This window comes from Dermacentor variabilis, chromosome 8, assembly GCF_050947875.1.
Source record: "Dermacentor variabilis isolate Ectoservices chromosome 8, ASM5094787v1, whole genome shotgun sequence".
Classification (NCBI taxonomy): domain Eukaryota; kingdom Metazoa; phylum Arthropoda; class Arachnida; order Ixodida; family Ixodidae; genus Dermacentor; species Dermacentor variabilis.
In genome coordinates, this window is record NC_134575.1 from 127,693,805 (window position 1) to 127,721,303 (window position 27,499).

Consider the following 27,499-nt stretch of genomic DNA (forward strand, 5'->3'; position numbering starts at 1 on the left):
AAAATGCAATTCCTGTTATTTAAGTCACCAGAAAGACATTTACCTTGCTCTCCGACCATAACTCTGAATAGGCATGACATTCCTGCCTCCACTTGTGTTTCTTTCCTCGGCATCAAATTAGATATCCATCTTAAGTTTACTAACCACATTGCACACATCAAACAAAAAACAGCATTTGGCATTAGAGCACTACACAAATCATGTGCATTTTCTCCCCAAGAAGCATTACTATCGTTATACTTCGCTTTCATTCATAGTCATATCATTTATGGTGTCGCTTCTTGGGGTAATAATTATCATTGTCATCTTTCCACTATTCAGCACATTCAAAATCAGGCTATCCACATTATAACGCCAAGCCATCTTCTCTCTAACGCCTCTTCACAACTACGTACAAACCGCATTCTTCAAGTTACTGATTTGTTTAGCTATCATTTAGCGATATTATTTTTCAAATTACTAACTCAACAAGTTTCTTACAACTTTGTTAGTTCTGATCTGCTTTTTAATCCCAACAAAACAAGACGTGCAGCACAAGGAAATTTCTTGTTGCCTTTGTCATACTAATTACGGAAAGATGGCTTCCTCTTTTTGCACGCTTAAATTTCGGAACAGTCTTCCATATTCCATCAAGTTGTCAACTACCTTGTACTCTTTCAAAAATGAACTCAATAATTATTTGCTGTCTGATTAATTTCCTACAATGTTATTTTGCTATTTAGAAGCTGTGGAATTACCATTGATTGTGCATCTTTCCTCTTCCTTTTGTCTTTTATGTGTGGTGTCACTCAGTTTCTTGGTTATATTTTGTTTATTTCATGATTTGTTTCTGTGCTCTGTATTCCGCTTTATTTTCTTTTGTACAACTTCTAATCCAAGGGTCCCGGTGCAGTCTCTGACTTTGGGACCCTTGTCTGTATACCATATTTTGTAACAAATTGTTATGAACGAATATAAAAGTGGAACTGAAACTGATAGCATAAATCTTATAACATGGCACGGGCTCTTCATTCTGGGCAGGGCAACATGAATATAGGCTTGCAAATATCCCCTAAATAGTCATTCCCAAGAATATTTATACGTAACATATTTCGTAGAGGCTTGCGGTCTCTTTCGTCACCAAAGAACTCCACAGCTGACGCTCACTCGAGGTTTTTACCATTGCCCCTGGTCAATCGACGTCGACCGCACCGGCTGCCCTACCAACCAGAACGACATTCGTCACGCTTTCACACACGAAAGATCCTAGCGTCTTCTCATGCCTGGACAGTACTGACGTGGACCACTGGTTGAACTTAGCAGGTGAGATCATACTGTAAGGGTCGCGAGCGTTCTTTTTCGCCTCGGCGGAACACCTCAATATAGTTCAAACCCACGAAGAGCAGCTTACAAGCTGGCACAGGTTCAAGAAGAAGATTCGCAGCATGAGTGGAAGCCCTTCGGGCCGACCACTCACTACCACGAAAGAATTATCTACTCGTGCGCAGACGTCAACGGAGCCCTATGTAACCTGCATACTAGAAGCACTAGCTCTCTGCCGCAAAGCCGACGAAAAGAGGGCGGAGGCGGACAAAGCTTCTTAATGGAATTCCCGATGGTGCCTTCAACTTGCGTGTGTTTACGAACGTTACGACTGTTGACGCCGTCATTAAATAATGCCTACGCATGGAACAAACCAAAAGCCCACGCATCGCGCATACGTTTCCGCATCTGCCGATTACCGCTGCGGCATCATCCTTCTTGCGAACGTGTAGGCGCAGGACGTATTTGGCTGAAGAAAGCTTGAAGTTCGGCAACGTAGTCGGCAGGTGATGGCATAGGTGTTTTGGTAGTGGCGACAAAGAAATCGCCGAGAAGGCGTAGGTGAGTGCCGCAGACTAGCTCAGCACAGCAGCCACCTAGGTCGCGCTTGAGTGCGGCTCTGATGCCAAGTAAGACGAGGGGCAGATGTAGAACCCAAGTTCTCCAGCGATTCATGCGCCATAAGGGACGCCTTGAGATGCCGGTGAAAACGGTCAACTAGTTCATTGGACTGCGGGTGGTAATAGGTCGTGTGAAAACGTGTCGTTCCGAGTAGTTTCAGTAGCTCCTTGAAGAGTGCTGAGTCAAACTACCGACCGCGATCGGTGATTATTGTGGATGGACAGCCGAACCTTGGGATCCATGCAGACACGAAAGCTGCTGCAGCAGTGGGCGCTGAGATGTCAGCTATAGGTGTTGCTTTAGGCCATCGTGTTAGCTGTCGATACATGTCAGTATGTAGCTGTAACCTCTCTAAGGTGGAAGAGGGCAGACGAGGTCCAAGTGTACGATGTCGAAACGAGCATCCAGTGGAAGAACAGACTTGGTAGGCGAAGTGGGGTGGCACTGGATCTTAGAGCGTTGACACGACAAACAGCAGTGAACCCAATCGCTAATTTGCGCGTTTAGCCGAGGCCAAATGAAATGACTGGACAGAAGCTTCTGTGTCGCGCGTATGCCAGGATGCGACAGGTTGTGGACGGTTTCGAATATACTTCTGCGAAGGGGTGCTGGAATGTATGGTCTAGGTGTGTCGGTAGAAGTGTCGCACACGACGGACATGCCATGTGGAGTCACAACGACGTCCTCCACTATCAGGGACGTTGACGAATTCCGGAGTGTACGAAGTTCGGTGTCGTCACGCGGTTGACTGGTTAGTTAAGACGACATCGCTGATGAAAGGTTCAGACGTCAGCGTGGAAATGGCATTGACGCGACTCAGAACGTCGGCTGGAACGTTGTCGGTACCCTTGATGTGGCGGAACGTTGTTGTAAACTCGGAAATATAGGAAAGGTCTCTAATCTCGCGGGGCGAGTAACAGGACGCCGAACAATTCGTTGCGTGCACAAGGGGCTTGTGTTCAGTCAAGACAGTGAATGCACGTCCTTCTAAGAAATAGCGAAAATGCTTGATAGCCAGGTAAGCAGCGAGTATTTCACGACCGAAAACGCTGTAGCGGGACTGCACAGGCTTCAGTTTCTTGGAGAAAAAGACGATTGAATGCCACGCATTGTTTATGAATTGCTGCAGACGGCACCAACGGAGGTGTTCGAAGCGTCGGTCAAGATGGCATAGGGCGCGTATGGCTTTCGGTGTCTAAGCAGCGTGACGTCGGCGACGGCCGACTTGAGTCTTGTGAAAGCATCGGTGCTCTCTTCAGCCCACTGAAGCACTTGTTTACGTTTGTTTACCAGCAGAGCGTCTAGAGGAGATATAAGTCGTGTGCAATCGGGAATGAAGCGGTTGTAAAAATTGACAAATCTGAAAAATTGGCGAAGCTTGGTGAGCGTGGTCGGTCGAGGAAGGTTTTCGATGACGCGAATCTTGGAGGGCAGCGGTCGAATGCCGTTATTGTTTACGATATGACCGCGGAACTCGAGTTCGGTTTGACCGAATTCGCTCTTGGAGGCGTTGATGACAATTCCTTTATTCGTAAGGCATGAAAACAACTACAAGTGGTGAAGATGTTCTTCTGCGGAAGAGCTTGCGACGAGGTCGTGAATGTGTGCAGAAACGAAAGGCAAGCATCGGGTGGCGGAATCGATAAAAGGCTGGAAGGATTGGCCCGCGTTCCGTAAACCGAAAGACGTGCGGAGACATTCGAAAAGACCGAAGGGTGTGGTGATGGCGGTCTTGAGAATGTCTTCTCCAGAGACCGGTAGTTGATGATAGGTGCGGACAATATCGATCTTAGAAAAGATCGTCGCACCATGCAACGCTCCCGTGAGGTCTTGAATGTTCGGTAGAGTGTAGTGATCAGGAACTGTAACGTTCTTTAGTGCCCGGTAATCGCCGCATGGGCGCCAGTCTCCCGGCTTCTTAGGCACCATGTGAAATGGTGATGCCCAGTTACTGGAGGAAGGGCGGATGAAGCCAAGCTCCAGCATGTGTTCGAACTCCGCGCAAGCGATCTTGAGTTTCTCCGGGGACAAACGCCGGGGTGGGATATCGACTGGCGGGCCAGAGGTGACGATGTGGTGGCACACGTCATGTTGTACCGGTGGCGTTCAGCCCGGCAGGCGCGCCAAAGTGGGAAACTCGCTTAGAAGCGCGGCGAAAGGTTTGTCCAACATGGTAGAAATAGGAGCGATCGGCGATGTGCCTGATGATGGGACGCCGACAACTGATAGCTGGGTCACGAAGTCATGAGACGGCATCGTTCATGAGACGGCATGAGACGCCGAGTTGTTCAGCGGACAGAAGGTGGTGGATGCGAGAACGCTGTGAAACTGCTGTGCGCTGTAGCTGTAAAAATGGGGAGTTTAACAAATCTGTTACCTCGTCAATGGCGGTGGGCGAGAGCGCTGCGACGGTGTAATGAAACTTTGAGGCGTGAGAGCGGATACCAGCGACTTGAAATTGCGAATCGGCCTGAAGAAACCACGCCGAAGGATGCTGGTCCCAGCACTGTGAGAGGTGGACAGCGATGGCCGAATAGGAAGGCTCACCGCGTGCCTCGGAAGGGTTCTGTCCTTGAGCTCTCGTAGCGTTGGTCTGGTCCATGGTCGTCTCTACCACAGGAGCATATGGCAGTATCACGTCCGCCATTACCAAACTGTGGCGACGAACGACCACGTAGACCGGTAAAGTCTCGGGCTCTCGCAGGAGAAGAAAAACCGTCACTCGATCGCTTAGCGTAGCATTCTTTTTAATAATACCCTCGTGAAATGCGAGCCCGTGCCGCAGCGTGCCAGCCTCTCGTGCCTCGTGTAGACGCGAGCGTCTGCGCAACTCTCCTGCTACGCCGATGCTGCCGCCGCTAGAATATATATATATATATATATATATATATATATATATATATATATATATATATATATATATATATATATATATATATATATATATATATATATATATATATATTATTAAAACGCGTTCCTCATGCTGATGGCGTAAAGAGGGTTCTGTGGGCACATGAAGACTCTCTGGTCGTTAAGACTTGACACTACTTCCAAGTAAGTGGAACGTCAATGCGAACGAGAATTGGTCATAATTGCACCAATATACTTGTCTGTACTCGAAAAATGTATCCCTTCTCGCAGCTTAAAGCCACTCTGCTACAAGGGTCTTTTGGTGATGTCTTTATGATTTCGCCTCAATGGAAACTAGGCCCACTAATACCTAAAGCTATTCGAAATTTCTCTTTTTGATTTCTTCAAGCCCTCCATAGTGGGCCAAACATTTTTCGGGCAACACCCGCTTTCCTCTCTGTCCCGCGATATTGCGAAAACCGAGAAGACTACCAATCTGATATGTCATGCACACACTTATTATGCATGGTTAGAGCAAATAGAAGAAAACTAGTCACTTGTAATTATACCGCGTTTTCGCCATTAGCCCACCAGTATTGGTGAAAATATTCTCGGGCTGCGCCCACTTTGCTTGTGTGCCACGCGACGTCGCAAATCTCACCGCGGTAGCTCAGTTGGTAGAGCATCGCACGCGTAATGCCACGACGTGGGATAGCTGCCCCCTGCGTCAAGTTTTTTTCATTCTCTTTCATTTCCATTTATTTATGATTTCTTTAATTCGATTACTAAGTATAAGTGATTTATGATTTGTTTGGTGTCATTATTTGTTGTCTGCTCATTATATATATATATATATATATATATATATATATATATATATATATATAATATGAGTGGGTAGCAGTATAACGTTTTCGAGCACTTTAGGTGGCCTATAGCACACCGCTCTGCTCACTCACGTTGGCCGAGTATCCGTCTTTGTGACGTTTTACACATACCATTACACGCTGCCGCTATTGTCGGCCAGCCAAAGCAAGCCTGGCCAGGGGGAGCGAGTGAATTGCAGACGCCGGAAACCACACAGACGCCGGTTCCACCAAACCATTACGCGCGCGAGATTAGGCCGCGATCGTCGGCTTACTCTCGCGCGCTTTCACTTGCACATGCAGCATACTGCGCGCTGCAACGGTGTTATCGCCCTTCGATTTTACGTAGGATATCACAGCGACGGCGACGGTAAAACTGCTCCTATAGCGTCCCTATAGTCTCAATTGCAAAAAAAAAGAGAATTATTGCTCTATTTTATCACCAGTACTCTTAGGACAGTGTAACGTGCATGTAACCGTCTCACTGTGGCGGTGGACGCAGACTTAATCCGAACCTTTAAAGGAAGCTCACCAGTATTTACATTTCCATAGTAGTCATGTGAGACACTAAAACGGCCATTCCATACGGCCAAGCACACCGCTCTAAGCATATATGCTGGAAGAAAGAAAATTTCAGTACTAATTGCCACTAATTAAAAATCTCCCGGACTAGATAATTGGTGATAGCGCAAATTTAGCTGGCAAGCTCAATCGGGAGTACTTGCCAAAATCTAAATCACCTAAGAGCTAGTGCACCCCAATATTTGGATATAATCTTTATCCATTCTTCGTCGGTGCCAAAGGTTTCAACTATTCTTTAAAAATACCAAACTGCCTTGCTCGAAGTGATCGCCTTAAGCACATATTTGTAGAACGACCCCGAGTAGTGTATAGGAAAAGCAAAAAGTTACGTGATACTCTGACCAAATCGACCCTGAAACCGAGCCTTTGCACAGGCTGTATGCCTTGAAACAAATCACGTTACCAGGTTTTTCCACACATGAGCCTGGCACAGAAAGCAATCAGCGCTGGCTCCAACTTCTCCGTCTAAATTGAACGAAGTTTTCCATGTGACACCGCCAATGTGGTCTACCTTCTTCAAAGTACTACGTGTTCTCAATATACACCTTTCATGATGCGATTTAATTACCCCAGGTCACACCGAAAACTCTTTCGAATCAACCGGTATTCAAACAAGCCAATCTTTCTGTTCGCGTTTTCAACTACATAAAAGCAACAGTATTGGAATGAGGCTTAGGTTACAGCACGACCGGGAAATCTAGGAATACTTTCTCGTTTATATTGTACCGGAGCACTTCGGCGCCAGTTCTGTGCCAGCACAGAGAAAGAAGTTGACGTTCGTGTGTGTCTCGCTCTGTCGAATTTCCGTACTGTGGCTGCCTTGTGTTAGTGGCCCTTTTCCAGACGCCGTGCTCACGTTGCTGAGACGAACAAGCCTGTTAAATTTCGTGGACGCGCGGTGTAGTTCCTTTCCTCGTCCTGGAGCTCCGCAGCCGTACTTTACCATATCACCCTGCAATGACTGAGGACGCCACTACCTCTCAAGGCCTACCCACCCCCACGCCTGCCATGTGTGCTGTTGTGGTTCGTCAGCGTGACCCCCCGACCTTTAGCGGCACTGGCGATCGCGATGTCAAAGACTGGCTGTCCGAGTATGAGCGCTACTGTGGGATGACGCGGCCAAGCTGACTCACGTCATCTTTTACCCGATGGACGTGGCCAGCTTATGGTTTAACAATAACGAAGACGATTTTACGGCCTGGTTGGTTTTCAAGGAAAACCTCCCTTCGTTGTTCGGTCGGCCAGCCAGGCGCAATCCTCGCGCTGTACACCACCTGCGTGCCTGAGCTCAACAAAATGAGCTCAACCTTCACGAGCTACATTCAAGACGTTATCGACCTCTGCAGGAGGGTGCATGTTTCAATGGCGGAAACCGAGAAAATAAGGCACATCCTGAAAGGCATAGACGACGATGCCTTATATATGCTGGTAGCCAAGAACTCGCAGACCATCACTCAAGTAATTTAACTGTGCCAAATTTTTTATGAGCTGCGTAAGGAGCGCCTTTCCACGCGTCGTACCACTGTGGTATGCATGGAAATTTTAGCCTTCGAAACCACACGTACTGGAGCTGAAAATTCCGCCCTGTTGCCGCAAATTCAGCACTACTTCTGCGAGGAAGTGGCCCGCCAGCTCTCCCTTCTGGCATCTGTTCGCGATACCCCTACCACATTGCACAACCTGTTCCGTCGTGTCATTGAGGCGGAAGTCGCTGAGGCATTGCCATCCCCTGTGGCTCCAGCGCACGTTACACTGCCTCTCCCTTACGCTGAAACGGTGACTCTCCCATATGCGCGACCACCTCAAACGCTAAGCAGCCCAGTCACCAGTTGCTACTCGCCGTCATGTGCCGAACGCTCAGTTCACATACTAGCGTACCCACCTACCAGAGCCTCTCACAAACCGTGGCGTACTCCGGATAACCGCCCCGCCTGCTACGCCTGCCGTATCGCTGGGCATGTTGAGTGCGACTGTCGCCGCCATGTAGGTTTTTCTTGTCACGTCGCCTTTCGCTTTAAGTACACCTCAACGACCATAACGCCATCTTCACACTGACGCTTCAGCTGACGCTTCACGTCGTGCCAACTTCAGCTCACGTCGGTCGCTTTCACCTAGCCGCCGCTCCATTTCCCCCATGCTTCGGCGTTCCAACTCTCCGCCGAGGGAAAACTAACAGCCGCAGTTCCTGAAGCAACAACGGCGCTGTCGTTGAAATTTTCAAGGCCTCATACTTTGCCCCCTAATGAAATCGCAGCGTTTATAGATGGTGTTGCGTCCAACGCTCTTGTCGACACAGGAGCTGCCGCGTCTGGGATAAGTGCAGTACTGTGCCGCAAACTGAAAAAAGCGGCGATACCGGTTCCTGATCTGTCATTACGGACGGCGAGCTGGCATCACGTTAAGCGTTTGGCCGCGTGCACCGCTCGTGTTTTGATTGAAGACGTACCGTGTGTCGTCGAATTTGTCTTCCTCTCGCTTGCGTTGCATGTTATCCTAGGCTGTGATTTCCTTTCAGAACATCATGCTGTAGTCCACTGCGCTGTGCGCAACAGGCCCTGTATCCGTTCAGTACGATAATCACTGACCCTACCCGCCCGTCTCCTCAAGTAGTTGTCGCTGCCAACGTCGTCATTTCTCCATTTTTGGTCACCTTAGTGTCCATCCGCTGTGGCTCTGTTACCGATTCAAGTGCTTGTTTTACGTCGTCTGAAGATTGTTCCCTTCCCCGGAGACTCGCACTTCCGTTTCTTGTCATCGAATTTGCTGATGGTTGCCGCGTAGTTTACGCCACGCAATCCCGTTTGTGCCCTTACAACTTCATTACACCACGAATGCCTCGGCCATCTGGACACTTTTCATGCCATTTTCCCATCCCAGGAGCCGCGCGGCGCCTCCGCTCCCTAGCGTTGTTTTTTTTTTCTTTCTCTTCTTATTACGCCGACTCGCTCGCTTCCTCTCCCCCTTTCCCCATTCCCCGCTTGCCTTTGCTTTTGCTGTCCTTTTGCCAGTCAATGGCGCGTACTTTTTTTTTAATCGCACGTTTGGCCTACCCCAGTCATTGTTTGTGAACTGGCGAGTGCTGCCCCGTGGGTTCTTTATGCGTTAGCTCGCACGCAGTTTTGTCCATATTTTTATTGTGCCAGCATACGGCAGAACATATGTAAATTCCACTTCCAACACAACATATGTTTGGCCTCCTTTTATTGACTTCTGCTTCCGAAAAGAAATATTTTTGCATAAGTTGTTATAATACACGTCCAAAAATAAACTAAAGTGAAAAAGGCATAACATGTACAAAACAACACAAATGTTCACAGGCAGTGAAATAAAAAAAAATAAATAACTTATACTCGAGGAAACACGAATGCCTTTTAACATACAGACATATAAAAGGATTTTATATAATGTCCTAAAGAGCAAAGTGTAAAGGTACTTCTGATATGCGCACTCAGAGCTTCTTGTATACTCACTGTATACTCTTATACACTCCATACACTGTACACTGTATACACTGTATACTCACGTGCATGACATAGTCATAACAACCAAAGAAAGGGAAAATTCACTGGTAATGACAAAAAAAATAACACGCAAAATACTTAAAATGTAGAACAAAATGCCAAGATTGTTTGATTGACAGGCATAGCATAAAAAAAGCAAGAGCTTACTTTTAAACCTGCACAAAAGTATATGGAATGTGTGACATGTTCATTAGTACTGAAGAAAATGGAAAAGACACAGCAGAACAAAAAATTACATTATACTAAAAACTGAAATACACATTTCACATTATTTTGCACTTGGCCATAGCTTGACTAACGGTGGAAAGGTGGAACGGAAGGTTGTCAGCTTCTGCAGCAGCACATACAAATAGTTCGCAGAAAGGCCCATTCCTCAATCAAAGATAAGGTAAAATAAGCCAACAACACTAGTTTTCTTTCATTCCGAATGCAATGCTTAGCAGTAAGATTATGCCACTTAAAGGGAAGCTGAAGAGTCTGTCGAATTCAAGAAGACGCTCATATACGGATGCGGAAACCATATAAATCATGAAGGTAAAATTTTGGGGGGGATTTTTCACTTAGGAGCGACGCAATCGTCGGTTGAAATTGCGCTATAGCTCCGCCCCCCGTCGAGCGCTGCGCGCTGCTGCTGACGCTGACGATGCGAGCGGAGACCGGTAACCGCGGCTTAGTGACGTCAACACTGGTGTTCCGCTCCTTCGCAGTCTCCGCGACCGTGCCTGACCGGGCTTATTTCTGCGTGCGTGCCGTCCTAAGCTGCTTACAAGCTGCGACCCTACATTCCTTTATTTGTGTGTATATAGGAGTGGTAGTAGACGTGCGCAGTATCAATTGACCTTGTAGGCCGATCATGCCGGCGTTCTGTGCAGCCTACGCTTGCACGAACACCAGCGGCCGCGACGATGTTCCGATGTTCCATTAGTTCCTGCAAGACAAGAAGCTTTCAGCTAAGTGGGAGGCTGCTGTGAAGCGAAACAATTTCAAGCGCTCAAGAACAACAGTGTTGTGCTCTAACCACTTCCGTGACGATTACTACCGGAGTTTATCAATAATGCGTGCTTTGGGTTCTCCTAAAGAAACAGTTAGCCCGCTGAACGGAAGGTGCATGTTTATCGCCCACCCTTGACGCAGGTTTCATCGCCAAGCGCCTCGAATCTTTTATTCGCACGTGTGTTATAAAACAGCCTGCATGCAGCTACCATAACGCAGTGCAAGCGTAAAATTTGCATGTGTTTAAAAGCCTGCTCACGCCAAGACGCTGCGCTCCCCCTTCTCTCGCACACATAAGAAACCGATCATCTCACGTAGCCGACGAAATTCGCCGGTTACGAGTAGCGTGCGGATGGCGCGCTGATGAAGGTTCTATACTACACGTGCTACAACAGCCGTAAACTTTTCCCGCGTTTAAACCGTCTGTGTAGATTGCCGACAGCTTTGGGGCAGCGCACAAATGCTGAAGATCGCATCACCGCTTACGTTCTACGAGGAGGCATGCAGGAACATAACACTACAGTTGTTTGCCCGGAAACGCACTCACTGGAACGCTGAATGCAGCTTAGCAAAAAACATACCCGCCGAAGAACATTTCCAACACAAGCAGGTGCTAACACTTCGCCTTCGTTCGCGTGGAAAGCAGCGCTTGCATCAGCATTTTTTGCTTATTGGAGAGGCCGGCTCTTCGCAATCGGCTCGTACATGTAGTATGTACAAGTATGTACGTACGTGTAGTATGTACAAGAATAAACCCCTTACAAGTGATCTTCCACGCGACAGCGACAGCGCTACAAGCGAGGCGATGGCTGTCGCGTTTACTCGTCGTCTGCAAGCCGAACTTCACGCGAGCGACGACTTCCCGGTATGAGGGCCGCAATATACGCACCGAAACTAGCGTGACGCATGCTTTATCAATTTTAGTTGATGTATTTTACTGAAGAAGGAGCAGAAAATATTTCTGAAGGTCTTGCAATAGGTTCTTATTCTTGCACGTGTAAAATTCAATAGTTTGCTCGTTCCGTGTGACAAACAGTAGTATTTGAGTTATGTACATCCAGTTTCGGCTTCGCACAATTGGCTAGTCGCTCATAGCATTTCCGGGCGATGAGCGACGAGTTTTAGGTTTCTAGAAACGAGCGATGGATTGACAACACCGAGCGATTTGTTCAAGTGACGGCCCGTTTTGTCGCTCGAAGCCGTCGCCCGTCACCGTCGCGCGAAAAATTGCTCTCGTAGAGTTTGGACTTAACGCCGAACTCCTCAGAGAAACGCAAGCTCTCGAAAATTTCCATGACCGTCTCAGCAAAACACCACCAAACTACTTTGCACCGTGCTTCGTGTGTAGCGGCAGCAGTCGGTCTGCACGAACACTATTGTTGACGTCACGAGGCGCCCGACCAATCACAGGCGGAAACGAGGCGCGCGAGCTGGGCGTGTCTGCTGCTGCACTTTTCGTCGAAATAAAATATGTTTGCGCTTTCTTTCGCTCAATTTCGATGCGATATTCGAATTCAGAGGGTTGAAAACCACGGCGTACTGCTCTTCACTCTTTTTTTCTGGAAAACCTTTCAGCTTCCCTTTAAGGCACTAAGTCGTACCTACAGGGCTCTCCTTTGCGTTATAAACAAGAACTGCAAAAATCTGCATTTAGGACACTTGCAATGCTCATGCTTTCCGGAAGAAAAAAAGAAGCGTATCATGCTTACACATGAAGGATGTTCGCATGGTATTCCCAGCGGCGATTACTGAGATAATACACAAACACCAACAGTAATTTAGCAGCTGTTAGTACGCTTGTAGATCGTGCCACACAGAAAAAGCACTCAGGGGGGAATGAAAAGTTGGGCAAATTACTGAAGTTGCAGAATGAGACTTGGCACAGAAAAAAAACGCAAGTCATAGACCAGGTGACAATAAAGAGGAACATCTATTTGTCAGCTTTCTCTACCGATAAGAGGGAAGTGTAGCGCAATGAACGCGCAACGACGTCCGGAGACTCATGGAGCATATATGTGGACAGGGCCGTGTTCATGTACATGCGCCTTCTGATGTTAATGGGTCTGCGCGTTCACTTAGGCACCCGGAACAACCTTGTAGGGAGTGTTTTTGAGGTATTCGTGCACCACTACATGATGCACCAGCGGTGCGAGTCGTGAAACGGGTGAACAATCGCGGAGCTCAAGCACACAGCTATCGGGGACCACGAAACTGACGAAGCTGCCCACGCCGGTCCGGTCAACGCAGAGCAGCGCACACCTCCCGATAACACCAGATAAAGAAACATGAAGCGTCATACAGCCTTCTAAGCTGGCGCCGGGCCGGCAGGCGCGCGCGGAGGCAGTCGAAGGTAAGGGAGCTGAGTGAGGGTGCAAGGGGAGAGGAAATCAAAGGAGGGGCAAAATGGCACGGCTTCCTGGATCGGCGCGCGCGAGCGCCCGCCGATCTAGGAGGTTGTACAAGGGGAAACGATTTGGTCTACCACCCTCCTGATGGATGGCACCAATTACCTCTGCTACCAGAGCGGCCGAGTTTCCGAGGCCGGGTGCAGCTACTTGAACGTTTAAGGCCGAGCCACACGACGGACCAAATTACTCTTTTGGGCTGCGGTCCACGCATCACGTGATAGGACGTCACCAGTTGGTGTAGACAGCCGTTGGCCCGCGCAAGACCACGGCCCTCGCAGCCCTACAAATCGCCGAGGCTTCTCCCACTTCAGTTTTGGCGGCGGACCGCATGCAAACCACAGCAACTTTTTCTTTTATTTTGGCGCAGTCAACGAATGTTGTCCGGCAAGAGAGTGTCTTCAGCTAAATCCAAACTAGTTTTCGGCTCAGCAAAATTCAGTCGTTTCATGTCCGCCGTTGCGCCTACACGTGCATGCAGCAGATATATTTTTTATACACCATGTCCTCTTGGAGTGACGAGGAGGTTTTTTTTTATTTTGTATCCCTCGTTGAGCAGTTCACGGCTTTGGGGGAGTCGAGTCGGAATGATTAGAGTGATGACGCGAAAAAAGCGTTAGTGTAGCTGGTCGGTTTGCTATGCCATTTGCTATGGCGGTCCGCCGTGTGGATGTGCTCTGAGCCGGACCGGACCGCGGCGGGCCGTGACGTCGCATCACGTGACTGATCGGCCCGCAGACTTGGTCCGTCGTGTGGATCAGCCTTAATGTGCGTCTTTCGACCTGGACCAACCTTCCTTGGGGGCGCACGTCTGCGGTTGTTCACCGTATTGACACTGGTGACCATGCTGCTCTGCGTCAGCGTCCCTACCGGGTATCACCGACCGAATGTCGTGGTGTGACCGAATGTCGTGGCGTGGACGTGGCGTAATTCAAGAATCCCAGAGCCCCTGGGGTTCTCTGGTCGTGTTGGCGCGTAAAAAGGATGGCTCGATCAAGTTATGCGTCGATTACCGCTGACTAAACAGGATCACACGCTAAGATGTCTTTCCGCTACCGCATACTGATGACGCCCGGCACCGCCTTCAAAGAGCCGAATATTTCTCCTCGCTGGAGCTGCGCTCCGGCTACTGCAAGTGCCGATGGCTTAATCCAACCACCCGAAAACGGCTTTTGTGATCCCTGACGGTTTATATTAATTTAATGTGATGCCTTTCGAACTTGCAACGCGCATACTACTTTCGAGAGGATGATGGACTTTATTCTCAAAGGATTCCAATGTCAAACCTGTTTGTGCTACTTTGAAGATATAGCAGTTTTTGGTGCAGATTCTTCTTCTCACATCACTCGTCTTGAACAAGTTCTCGAGTGTCTCAATGCCGCAGAATTACAGCTAAACTTGGAAAAGAAATGTCATTTTGGCGCCTGAAACTTACGACCTTGGGCCACGTAGCCTGAAAAGAAGGCATTTTACAAGGTCCTATGAAACTGCGTGCAGTTGCTGATAACCACTAGCCTTCACTATAAGGAGCTCTGTAGCTTCATCCACTTGTGCTCGTATATCCGGCGTTTCATTCGAAATTTCACCTCCATTGTTGCCCCCTTGACGCAGCTTCTCGCTGGCAGCAATGACCTCTCGACTTCTAATCCCGAGTGTGATGAGTCATTTACAACGCTTCACCGACTCCTGACATCCCGTCCATTGCTGCGTGACTGATCCTTCCGCACCTACTGAAATCCACACGGACGCTAGCAGTATCGGACTTGGTGCAGTACTTACCGAACGCAAGCATGGCTTTGACGAGTATGTTGTGGCATACGCGTATGCCAGCCGAACACTAATAAACGCAGAGTTCAATTACTCCGTAACGGAAGAGGAATCCTTGGCCATTGTTTAGGCAATCAGTAAATTTCGTACTTACCTTTACGGTTCTCAGTTTGACGTTGTCACCGACCACGATGCAATGTGTTGGTTTTCGCTGTTGAAAGATCCGACTGGACGCCTCTCTCGCTGGGCTTTACGCCTTCAAGAATGCCATATTCCTGTCAGTTACCGCTCGGGAAGAAAACACTCGGACGCTAACGCCATCCCTCTTTCACCCCTACTTTTTCAGTCTGCCTTCTCAACCACTTCCAGCTGCGATTCTTCATGCCTTGCCATCACGTACATGCCGCTGGAACAGCGCAAATATCCCTGGATTGCTTCGCTGCTTTACCATATATCTTGACCTTCGCCTGACTCGCCCTCACCCACCCTCATTCGTGAAGCTCCACAATTTGCCGTTAGCGAAGGCTTTTTATACTGTCGCAATTACTTAAGCGACGGCCGCGGGTGGCTTTTTGTTATTCCTCGTCCTCTGTGGTCGGAAATTTGCACCGTTTTCCACGATGACCTCTAATGTAGCCACGCTGGCGCAAGACGTACTCCCCTCTTCGCCTACGGTACTACTGGCGCGGCATGGATCGCTACGTTCGCCAGTACTATCGATCATACCCTACGTGTCAGCGCCGCAAGACACCTCCCCACAGCACCGCCGGTCCTCTATAGCCGCTGCCTTGTCCTGCCTGACCGTTCCATCGCGTTGGAGTCTACCTTTTCGGTCCCCTTCTTAACACTTCCGACGGCAACCGGTGGTTCATTGTCGCTGTTAACCACCTCACACGGTATGCTTGAAACATCGGCGCTGCCAACCGCCACCGCGAAAGTCGTTTCTTGTTTCTTCGTAACGACATTCTGCGACATGGTCCACCACGTGAATTGATAAGCGAACATGGCCGCGTGTTTCTCTCAAACGTCATCGAAGCCCTACTAAGGGAATGACACATTTTACATCGCACCGCTTCAGTCTACCAGCCTCTAACTAACGACATGACGGAACGTTTCAAGCGTATCCTTCCCGCCATGCGGCCGATATACGAGTCCGGCAATAACACGAATTGGGACCGGGTACTTCCATTCGTAACCTTTGCTTATAACTCTGGCAAACAAGCTGCCACTCATTTCTCATATTTCTTTCTTCTCTATGGACTTGAACCATCATACTGCATGGACACAAGTCTGCCATACCGACCCGACGTTTCTGAAGCGGCGGCTCATAAAGAAGAATGCCGTCAACTGGCGCGTTCGTTTACTACGCAAGACCAGTGTCGTAAAAAAATCTCGCACATGACGTCTCTGGACCTATTGCCCACTATTCCCCCGGAACGCTGGTGTGGCCAGGAATTCTATCCAGCACTCTCGGCCTTTCTACCAAGTTCTTGTCCAAGTACCACGGGCCTTACAGAGTCCTAGAGCAAACGTCGACCATTAGCTATGTCATCGAGCTGGTGGAGCGATTTCCCGACAATCGTTTCCGTGGGCGCGAAACAGTTCATGCAGCACGGCTTAAACCGAGCTACGACCCGCCTGTGCTGTCTTCTGCCTAGGCCGCCAGGTAGGCTCCTTTCTACCAGGGGAATGTTGTACCGGAGCACTTCGGCGCCAGTTCTCTACCAGCACAGACAAAGAACTGGACCTTCGTGTGTGTCTCCCTCTGTCACTTTTCGGGTTGTGGCTGCCTAGTGTTAGTGGCCCTCGTCAAGCTACCGTGCCCACTTTGGTGAGACAAACACGCCTGTTACAATATGTTAAATATCCCGGCCTCGAGTATCTGTGAAATCACCGGAAAAATCAGGTGCTTGCGTTTTCATCGGAACATTGTTGCTATAGTTGAAAAGACATTTCTTGTAACTTAAGCACGAGGCATGTGAAAGTCTTTCTTCGTGCGGACATGTCCGCATATCCTCTATTTATTTACTCTCTTAGAGCAGCTGTTTCGCAGTATACCCCTTTGCATTGCAAGTCTGTGGTATAGTGGAGTCTACTTATCCTGAACGATGACGACCCCTCGAGACTGGGGAAAGCGCTGACTTGGGCGCTTTCCCGTCGCAGCTACCCACGTGTTTTTCGATTGTGCCACCGTAGAAATGACGTTTTGTTTATTGGCTTCTACAAAGGTGAGGATAAGGCTGCCTCGTCCGTGACTCACCGCAGCAATCCACGAGTTGTGTTTTGTCCACGTGTTATTCCCCCCTTTCCAAAAAAAACGTATTTTAGTTGCTCATTATATTTTTTCCTAACACTTTGCTTGGAGCAGCGCCTGCTTTCCCTTTCCAACTCTGAGAACGAACGTCTTCTGTTGTCTCGTTCACTCCGTTGAAGGTCGTACCGCTGGCCGAAAGCATTAGTAACATTATAGTACTGTTGTTATATGTGTGAGCATTTCTTTCGTGATTACTTTCATCGTTCAGCGGAGATTCCAAATCGAGTACACAAATACACAAACACACACACTCACTACATATATTGCCACCTGGTGTTTTGAGCCAGCGTTGCGTGCCCAGCAAAAACGGTGATTGAAGACGATGAAGTCAAGGATCTTGCGCCAGCTGGTGAACCGTCCTCCTTGTGTCTGACATGTCCGTGTCTGGCTGCTGATACTGCTGCTTATTCTTGCCTTAGCGCGTGACAAACTGGTGGAGGTGCGGGGTAATCTAATCTATGCACCAAACCCCTCCGGGCAGCAGGAGCTCCAGCCCCGTACCGGTGGTTACGCCTGTACACCGCGCCAGCAGAAGGATCCGTGGACAAGCCCCTGAGTTTGGACTCCTCCCCGAGAAAATGGCAGCTCTGACCACCCCAACCAGTATGGAAGGCACAACGCCGATTCATTGTACGCTATTCAATCCGCGAACTCCGAATCCCTTCCACGGCGCCATAAATGAGAACGTTGAAGATTGGCTGGTGCACTATGAACGTGTTGCCGCGTTCAACAAGTGGGATGACGCAGACAAGCTGAAAAATGTCTATTTCAGCCTTAACGATGGCGCACGTGTTTGGTACGAGAACCGTGCAGATGCCTTAACATCTTATGCAGAATTCAAACGGCGGATTCTTGAGACGTATGCGAGCCCTGATCGCCGAGAGCGAGCTGAGCGCGATCTCCAGTCCCGTATACAAATGCCGAACGAGGGTGTCGCAATGTACGTCGAGGACATGACGCGTCTCTTTCGACGAGCCGACCCCAGCATGTCGGAAGAAAAGAAGGTGCGGTACCTGAGGCGCGGAGTGAAAGAGCAGCTGTTCGGCGGTCTCGTGCGCAGTCCTCCCAAGACTGTGTCAGAATTTCTTTCCGAGGCCATCACGGTGGAGCAGACTCTTCGCCAGCGGACACCATCATACGAACGTCAAGTGAACACTGCCTCACCTACGGACTTCTTGGGTGCTCTCGGGGGTCACGTCGATTTCTTTCGAGAGCTCATTCGTTCCGTGATCCGCGAAGAACTCCAGAAACTGTCGATACCTTCACAGCCGACGCTCAGCTCCTTGTCCAGCGTTCTCCGTGACGAAGTCCAGCATGCGCTAAAAGAACCACCCTTCAATACAGAAGCTCGACCGCTAAGAAATGACAGCTGCCATAAGTCATATTCGCAAGCCTTGAGGCAACCTGCCCCACCTCCCTCCCCGCTTCGCGCCGCGCGCCCGGCCATGCTAGAGCCCGTCCAAGCTGCCTCGTATTACCAGGACCACCGACAGGCCCCGAGGAAATCAGACGTGTGGCGGGCACCTGATCGCCGTCCCCTTTGCTTTCACTGTGGCGAACTCGCCGAACTTCTCAGCGAACTCGCCGCGACCTAGGTTCGGCCAGCGTCCTCCGGAAATTGAAGAATACGTTGCCCAGCAGCACGGATCTCCATCAGCTCGACACCAGTCACGCTCCCCTTCGCCGCGGTGGTTTTCTCCGACCCGTCGTATGTATTCAAGCGTGGTGCAGGGTCGGTCTCCCTGCCCACGACGGGAAAACTAACCACAGCGACCTTTGGGTGCGAGGCCGCTCAGTCTGGACGTGCTCAAGGACCTCCACTGACGCGTACGTGGACCGACGATATATCGACGACGACAGTACCTGCTGATTACAGAAAAAGAATTTCCTTGGATATTCCTGCACTGCTTGACGGTCGTGAATTGACTGCTTTAGTGGACACTGCCGCGGATTATTCTATAATCAGCGAAAAACTGGAAACCCTTCTGGAGAAAGTGACCACGCCTTGGAATCAAACGCCAGTTCGTACAGCTGGCGGGCACATCGTCACACCACTCGGCATGTGCACGCCACGAATACAGATTCGCGGCTCTACGTTTGTTGGTTAGTTTGAGCATTCTCCCTCAGTGTTCTCGAGACCTAATCACCGGCATGGACTTTCTCAGGGAGCACGGCGCTATAATCAACATTCGACAACGCCTCGTCACTTTCTCGACAAAAAGCGCCACAGCAACGACCAACACCATCCACCCTCGAGCATCTCTTCGTGTCATCGATTACGCTGTCACGTTACCACCGCGTGCAAGTGTCGTGGTTCAAGTGGCATGTGACAAGCTCATACACGGTGAAGCAGTCGTAGAAAGAAATCGCTCTCTCCTGCTTTCTCATGGTGTTTGCGTAACAAGAAGCCTTGTCGATCTCCACGATGGCCACTGTGACGTTCTTGTCACCAACTTCAGCTACGAACACCGGCACCTTTTCCCCGGTACTCCCATCGCCTACGCCGACCCGATCGCCGATGTCACTGAGTGTTTTGTTTCCGAGGCAATCGGCACTGCTGAAGCACCTCTACGCAACGTCGACATTAGTCCAACGCTTCCTGAAGAGAACAGACAACCCCTGCGCGAGCTGTTGCTTGAGTTCCACTCTTGCTTTGCACGGTCGTCGAAGGTATGTCAAACATCGATTACGAAACACCGTATCATCACCTATGACGACGTGCCCCCATACGGCAACAACCTTATCGTGTTTCCCCGACCGAACGACATGCTATTCAAACGCAGGTGAAGGAAATGCTTCAAGACGGCGTAATCCAGCCTTTATGCAGTCCCTGGTCATCGCCAGTCGTTCTTGTTAAAAAGAAAGATGGCACGCTTCGATTTTGTGTAGACTACCGGAAGCTAAACAACGTCACAAAGAAAGACGTGTACCCGTTGCCTCGTGTCGACGATTCTCAGGACAGGCTGAGGCACGCGAAGTATTTTTCCTCTATCGATCTGAAAAGTGGCTACTGGCAAATTGAAGTAGATGAGCGTGACCGCGAGAAAACTGCTTTCGTAACTCCGGACGGCCTTTACGAATTTATAGTACTCCCTTTCGGCCTCTGTTCCGCTCCAGCCACATTCCAGCGAATGATGGATACCGTTCTCGCTGACCTCAAATGGAAAAGCTGCCTCGTCTATCTCGATGATGTCGTTGTCCTTTCGGAAACTTTTGCGAGCACTTTCGACGCCTTCGGAATGTACTCGAAGCCATTCGATCGGCTGACCTTACGCTCAAGCCAGAGAAATGCCATTTCAGTTACGAGGAACTAAAGTTCCTTGGTCACGTCGTAAGCGCGGCAGGTGTTCGGCCTGATCCCGAGGAGACTGCGGCCGTAGCAGCTTTTCCCGCTCCAACCGATAAGAAAAGTGTGAGACGATTTTTGGGCTTGTGTGCATATTATCGACGCTTCATTGAAAATTTTTCGAAGATTGCAGATGCGCTATTTCGCCTTACGCGTGACGACACGCCATTCCCCTGGACTGATGCACAACTGACGGCCTTTGCGGAGCTACAACGTCGCTTGTCTTCGCCTCCCGTGCTCGGTCATTTTGATGAGGATGCCGACACAGAAGTACGCACTGATGCCAGCAATATCGGTCTCTGAGCTATCCTGGTGCAAAGGCAAGACGGGACTGAACGAGTTATCGCCTACGCGAGCCGCACTCTGTCACGCGCAGAGTCCAATTATTCCACCACAGAGAAGGAGTGCCTCGCGGTTATTTGGGCTACCACAAAGTTTAGGCCGTATCTCTACAGGCGGCCATTTAAAGTTGTGACCGAACACCACGCTTTGTGCTGGTTGACCAACCTCCGAGACCCTTCTGGACGATTGGCACGTTGGAGTCTGCGACTCCAGGAATTTAACATCACCATCGTGTACAAGTCGGGCAGGAAACATGAAGATGCTGACACGTTATCACGGGCACCTGTTAAATCTCAGAATCCTGACGAGGAAGACGACAGCGCCTTTCTGGGAGCCCTCAGCGGGCTGGATCTGCTCGCTAAACAGTGATCGGACGCTGAGTTAAGGCCCGTCATCGATCACTTAGAAGGCGGCATCGCGTCCATTGCTCACCCACTTTCGCGACGGTTGTCATTGTGCCTACGAGGGGGCATCTTATACAAAAGAAACACAGGTGCCGGCGACAAACCACATCTGCTACTAGTACCTCACGCCCTTCGCGATGACATCCTATTAGCCTGCCACGACGAGCCGACATCTGCTCACTTGGGCTACTCAAGGACTCTGCACAGGGCACGGCAACTGTACTACTGGCCTAGACTGACTGCTTGCGTCACACGCTACGTGAAAGGATGCCGTGCATGAGAGCGCAGCAAGTCACCACCCTTCAGGCCTGCAGGCCTTCTACAACCCATCGACCCTCCGCGTACGCCGTTTGATCAAGTTGGAATGTACCTTCTTGGACCATTTCCCTTCTCTTCCTCCGGCAATAAGTGGATCATTTTCGCAACTGACTACTTGACGCATTACGCTGAGACGAAAGCACTACCACGCGGGACAGCATCTGAAGTTGCCCAGTTTTTTATGCATCACATTGTGCTTCGGCATGGCGCACCGTCATTCATCATCACTGACCGAGGGACGGCATTTACGGCAAAGCTTCTGGATGACATCTTCAAGCTGAGCTACACGAGTCATCGAAAGGCCACTGCATACCACCCTCCGACTAACGGCTTGACAGAAAGACTAAACAAAACACTGGCAGGCGTGCTCGCTATGTACGTGGATGTGCAGCACAAAACGTGGGACGAAATCCTACCGTACGTAACGTTTGCGTACAACACTGCCACGCAGGAAACTACACGCTTCCCGCCATTCCGCCTTGTTTATGGCCGAGATGTCCAAACTATGCTAGACGCCATGATGCCATACGAAGATACCGACCAGCTCGACCAGTTAGCTTCTGACGTCGAGGAGTACATTCAGCGCGCCGAAGAAGCGCGTCAACTGGCCCGCGTGCACATAAGACAGCAGCAGTGTACCGATGCAATAAGGTACAATCTCCACCATCGACAAGTGACCTATGAGCCTGGTGACCAAGTTTGGGTTTGGACACCCATTAGACGGCGAGGCCTCAGCGAGAAACTCCTCAGCAAGTACTTCGGACCATACACAGTACTAAGGCGTGTAAGCGACGTGAACTATGAAGTGATTCCAGATGGAGACCTGCTATCGCCCAAGCGCTGTTTACCACGCGCAGAGACTCTACATGTGGTCCGCCTCAACCCGCAATTTACAAGGTAAAGTGTACTAGTGAAACAACCTTTTTTTTTGCTGTCGTCGCGTCTTCCGCCAAATAACTTTGAAGCGTTTTATTTGTTCCCGACCACAGAACACATTTTTCCGTATGCATTTCCGTATGTGTGCTAGCGCGTCCCCCCCCCCACTTTTTTTGTTTAACTAAGTTGCCTAGTTTCCATGTACGTTTTGTGTTTGAGCATCGAGTCGACGCTCCATTGGGAGGGGAAATAATGCCGCCTGGTGTTTTGAGCCAGCGTTGCGTGCCCAGCAAAAACGGTGATTGAACACGACGAAGTCAAGGATCTTGCGCCAGCTGGTGAACCGTCCTCCTTGTGTCTGACATTTCCGTGTCTGGCTGCTGATACTGCTGCTTATTCTTGCCTTAGCGCGTGACAATATATATATATATATATATATATATTATCCCCAACCTCTGCAGGAGCCGTTGAAACTGACACACAGAGAGTTTTAGTATAAGGGCCCCAAACCCTTGGGGCCCCATAGAAATAGCGCCGAAGCCACTGCGCGTGTGGTAAACGCAAACTAAGTTTGGGTTATTGCGGCGGGCGCGATATTTTACTGATTGAGCGGTAGCCCCAAAAGCTGCCCCAAAAGCTGCCCCAAGCGATTTGCATAAACAAACATGGTGGCACCCATTGAAGCGGCGGCTCAAACGTAAAACCAAGCTGGGCTCGATTCGTAGTAACACGTAAAGTTTGCAAGGTAGCAGAAGTGACTGCGCTTATCGCTTTCTCTCAACTGTCGTGAGTTATGAAGAGTCATTAATTACACGCCGCCGATTCCTAATTCTATTGTAGATTTCATGGCTCAAGGCCTAAGACGGCTTAGCTTGGGTGATCAAACACGTAAAGTTGGTTACCCAAAACTAAGCGCAACTAATTGTTTGCGGCTTACAGAATAACCTCTACATTGTACATGCGAAAACACGTAACATAGAATTACTCTTTTTATAATAAAATGGTATATTATATTTAAATATTTCGAATAGTTTTTCTTTCAAGCCGTAGTATTGCTCTCAGCGCAATAGGCTATCCGCAAACGCAAAGACCTATTCTAAAGCTCTTCACTTTTGCGTGCGCCAGCGCTAACACCTGCAAAGCTCTTTGGGGCCCCAAACTATTGGTGTACCTATTCTCAAACACTCTATTGACTTACCGGAGGTCACGCAAAATGCCCCCCGTACAAGCATGACCAAAGAATGAATACATCTTTACTGATGGGTGTTCAGCATGAAGGAAGACAGTTATTAACGTCGTTCAGGGCGACTTGTCGCAGGAAATCTGGTGTCGGTGTCTGCTGTCGGGGCGTTGTCCGTCAGAAAAAAATTGTCCCGTGCCACAACCACGCAGGCCCCCTCGTGGCGCAGAGGCGTTACTGAAGTAATTTAATTTTTCAATCCAAAATAATGCGTAAGACTGTTCGTAAAATCCAGCTTACACAGAACCTGCAGATATGACAGGATGAGATTGTAATTTGAATATGGGATAAAATGATTTGAATACCCGAAAAAATGTAATTTTGTTAAGAGGAAACTCAAACACAAACCCCATTTTCCTTGTTTACGGGGGTATCAGCCATTCGCGACTCACAGAGTGAGAGAGAGAGAAAACATTTATTGAGACCATCAAGGTGGTTGCTTTTGAGATTGAGTGGGTGATGTCCTCATTTCAGGACTCCATAAGGAATGACTGCTTGACTTACTTGTTGGCCGGGAGCTTCTTGTCTCGCCCGGGTATCGCCGGTCAGCTGTACCTGCCATCACTGAAATAACGTGCTAGGCGTTTTTAAGTGTTGAGGTTTGCCCCCGTACCCCCAAGAGGTGTGTGCGTGTGTCGCCGCACCAGGGGCAGATGCCGCGATATATATGTGGGAACATTTTACCGTATCTGTGTAGGCTTGGAAAGTGTTGGCCTGAATAAGTCTGAGAGCTACTGCCTCTTCAATGCTGAGCTTTCTGTGAGGGGGGGATTAATCCTGCGTTTCAGTCGCAGGATCTCCAGCCGGCCGCAATAGTTGGATGGCAGGGGCACGAAGGCAAATGGTGGGGATTGATGAGACGATTGGTCTTGCCCCGCTTTGTTGATTACCACTCGAGCTACGGTGTTCGCCCTTTCGTTCCCCTCCAGACCCGCGTGGCACAGCGTCCACGTGATTAGATGGGATTCTTGAAGCCTCGGGCCAAAATCTGAGCCGACAGTAGCGGCGTTCGTCCGTTGGTAAAGTTACGGCAGGCCTGTTGTGAGTCGGTAATGACATGAACTTCTGCCTACCCTGTCTTTTTGCTGTCTGTATTACCAGCGTCACAGCTATGGTGTGAGCTGCAGCTGGGGTCTCTACCCTGGCGGAGGCCGCGAGGGTCAATGAGTTGTCTTTCTCGTTCACGGCGGCTACCGCGAAGACGCCCCCTGCAGGTTACGCCGCCACGCCCACGTACGTTACGTACGGTTCACCTTTGAACTGTCGGCGCTGTCTGTGGACGCGAGCCTTGCGTCGTCCTTCATGGAGTTCATGACTCATGTGCTTTCGTATCTGGTTCGCCTTGATCTTGCCTCTCACCTCAAGTGGGAGTGATCGTTGCCCATCAATGGCACAGAGCTCCGTTGCCGTTCCGGTCCAGTCGACTCGGCCCGCCGCCATGTTCTGCAGTCTGGCTTTTTGCGAAGCCGTAACCTCATCCGACAGCTCAGTGAAGGTGTTGTGGAACCCGAGGGCCGCTAACTTCTTGTTGGAGGTGGTGACAGGGAGACCCAGGGCAATTTTGTACGCACCTCTGATGATGGCACCGACTTGTTCTTTGTCACGTGTTTAGCGAATGATAGTGATACGGCATGGTATACGTTACTCTGCTGATCACCAGAGCCTGGACGAGGTGAAGCGTGTCCTCTTGTCGCATGCCCATGCGGCTTCTTGTAATATGTTCGATAATCCACGAGATCTGGTTGGTGACATACCTTAGGGCTTGGATGGTGTGCGAGGCTTTCAGATTGTTCTGGATCCAAAAACCCAGAATCCTAGTCTTATTACTTTCCGTGATCTTCTGTCGCTGTAGATAGAAGTCCATACCGCCGGGGGACTGGTGGATTCCTTCTCCGTGCACGCGGATCACCTCGGACTTCTCGGGCGCGCAACGGATCCCGCTCGCTGCTGCAGGTCTCTCCACGGCCGTCGCGGCTTCTTGAAGGGTCGCCTCTTTTCGCGCTAAGGAGCCCATGGTTGCCCAGAGCGTGATGTCGTCTGCGTACACGGCGTAACCTAGGTCCGGGATCTTCCGCAACTCTTTGGTCAGCGCTAGCATCGCGAAGTTGAAGAGAATCAGGGAGACTTATCACCCCTTGTGGTGTTCCTTTGTTCGGCGCGTCGATCATATCCAATCGAGTCTGGCCTATTCCGATCGTTGCCGTCCGGCCCGACAGGAACGATTTAACTTAATTAAAGATGCGCTCCCCGCAGCTGGTGTCACTCAGTCCCTTGAGAATGGCCTGGTCAGAGATGTTATGGGAGCGCCCTTCCAGGTCGAGTGCGAGCAGGGGGTGTTCTCCTCCCTTCTGGATGCCCTTGAGAACTTCTTCCCTTAGGATTAGGAATGCATCTTGCGCAGAAAGTCCCGGCCTGAAGCCAAGCATGTTGTGCGGGAAGAGGTTACCGTCCTCTATGTAATGTTGGAGGCGCGTCTCGATCACCTTCTCGTACAGCTTGCAGAGGCAAGAAGTCAGGGAGATGGGACGCAGAGCACCGATCGCGGACTTCTTGCATGGTTTGGGAATTGTCAGCTTCTAGCCTTTTGCCTTTCGTGGGTGTGAGCAATTGCTCCTCCCTGCACTCCCAGCGGGATTGGTTCACCATTACTTTATGTCGCGCCACTTGTTGCTGATTGCCCGGTGTCGGTAGCGGTGGGAACGGGGCCCGATAACGCTATCACCTTCCACTCTTAAAGGCGAAGCGTAAGCGTCCCCTAACTACCCCCTTCTCTGTCGTCCTCTCAACCTATTTCTATTCATCTAATAAGAGGGATACAATTATACTAAACCAGTTCGAAACAAAGTTGAAACCGAAATTTTGTGTACGATTATGTTGTGGACGTATGTATGTCGTTCTGTATAAAATATCAATCTGATTAAGGGAACGTCGCTAGTAAAGCACAGGTTTGTATATAAATGTGTCTGTGACAATAACAACAACAAAAAAGTCTGGGCACCATACATGCTCGTAGACTTGTTTGAATAATAAGTGAGAAATTTCTACTTTTTACTTTTTACATATCTAAGTTGACCAGGTATCCTTACACCAGCACCACGGATAATACTTATGTTTGCTGACAGATTTTACTTCCCTCTGGTGCTCTGTGCGTCCAACACAATTGAGGTTTTGTATTTGTAGTCAGACGAGCTCCAAAGTCTTACGTCGTCTGCTTGCTTGGTGTATGGAGTAATTGCTTGGGACGTGCTAGCAAAGTCCATCATAGAGCATCAGCAGATATTGCACTACTCCCTGGAAGTCTACATTATTGATGCGACGCCCTGAAATAGCTTGCTGTCGTAGTTCCTTGCAGGAATCAATTTTTTCCCGCATGAAGCTCGCATAAATTGCTGTGAACTGTACTGAAGTCTGCCAATCTTGCTGAGATGAAATGTTCGACTAACATCTCAACTGTGCATGCAAAAGCCAGTCATTGTCGGTCGGTGGCCTGCAATATAAAAAAAATGATAGTACAAAAAGTTGATCAATGAAGCAACAACATTAATACAGCAAAATATGTCCAGTTCATTGTTAAGCCCAAATGCTGAATATGATATGAACAAAACATCGCACTAGTTATACCATTGTCGTACGCTCGTCAAACGGTTGTCATCACGCCATCGTCATAGCATAGTCGCCGTCAAACCATCGTCGCTATGCCGTCACCGAGATTCTGGCTTCGTCGTTCTATCCACGTCATACCTTCTTCG

The 27,499-nt window shown here is 49.5% G+C and overlaps 1 protein-coding gene across 13 annotated transcripts in view; it reads right to left on the bottom strand.

The window, feature by feature from the left end:
• Positions 1-27,499, bottom strand: part of LOC142590575 (uncharacterized) — a 95,376-nt gene that overhangs the window by 15,650 nt on the left and 52,227 nt on the right. For 12 of the 13 annotated variants that reach the window (XM_075702874.1, XM_075702872.1, XM_075702868.1 and 9 more), the window contains one exon: positions 24,153-27,237. The exons of the other annotated variant lie outside the window; for it this stretch is intronic. In XM_075702874.1, coding sequence (XP_075558989.1) covers positions 25,351-25,848 — 498 coding nt within the window. In that variant the 5' untranslated portion in view covers positions 25,849-27,237 and the 3' untranslated portion in view covers positions 24,153-25,350. Of the gene's footprint in view, positions 1-24,152; positions 27,238-27,499 lie in introns of those variants that run through there. 13 annotated transcript variants of the gene reach the window in all.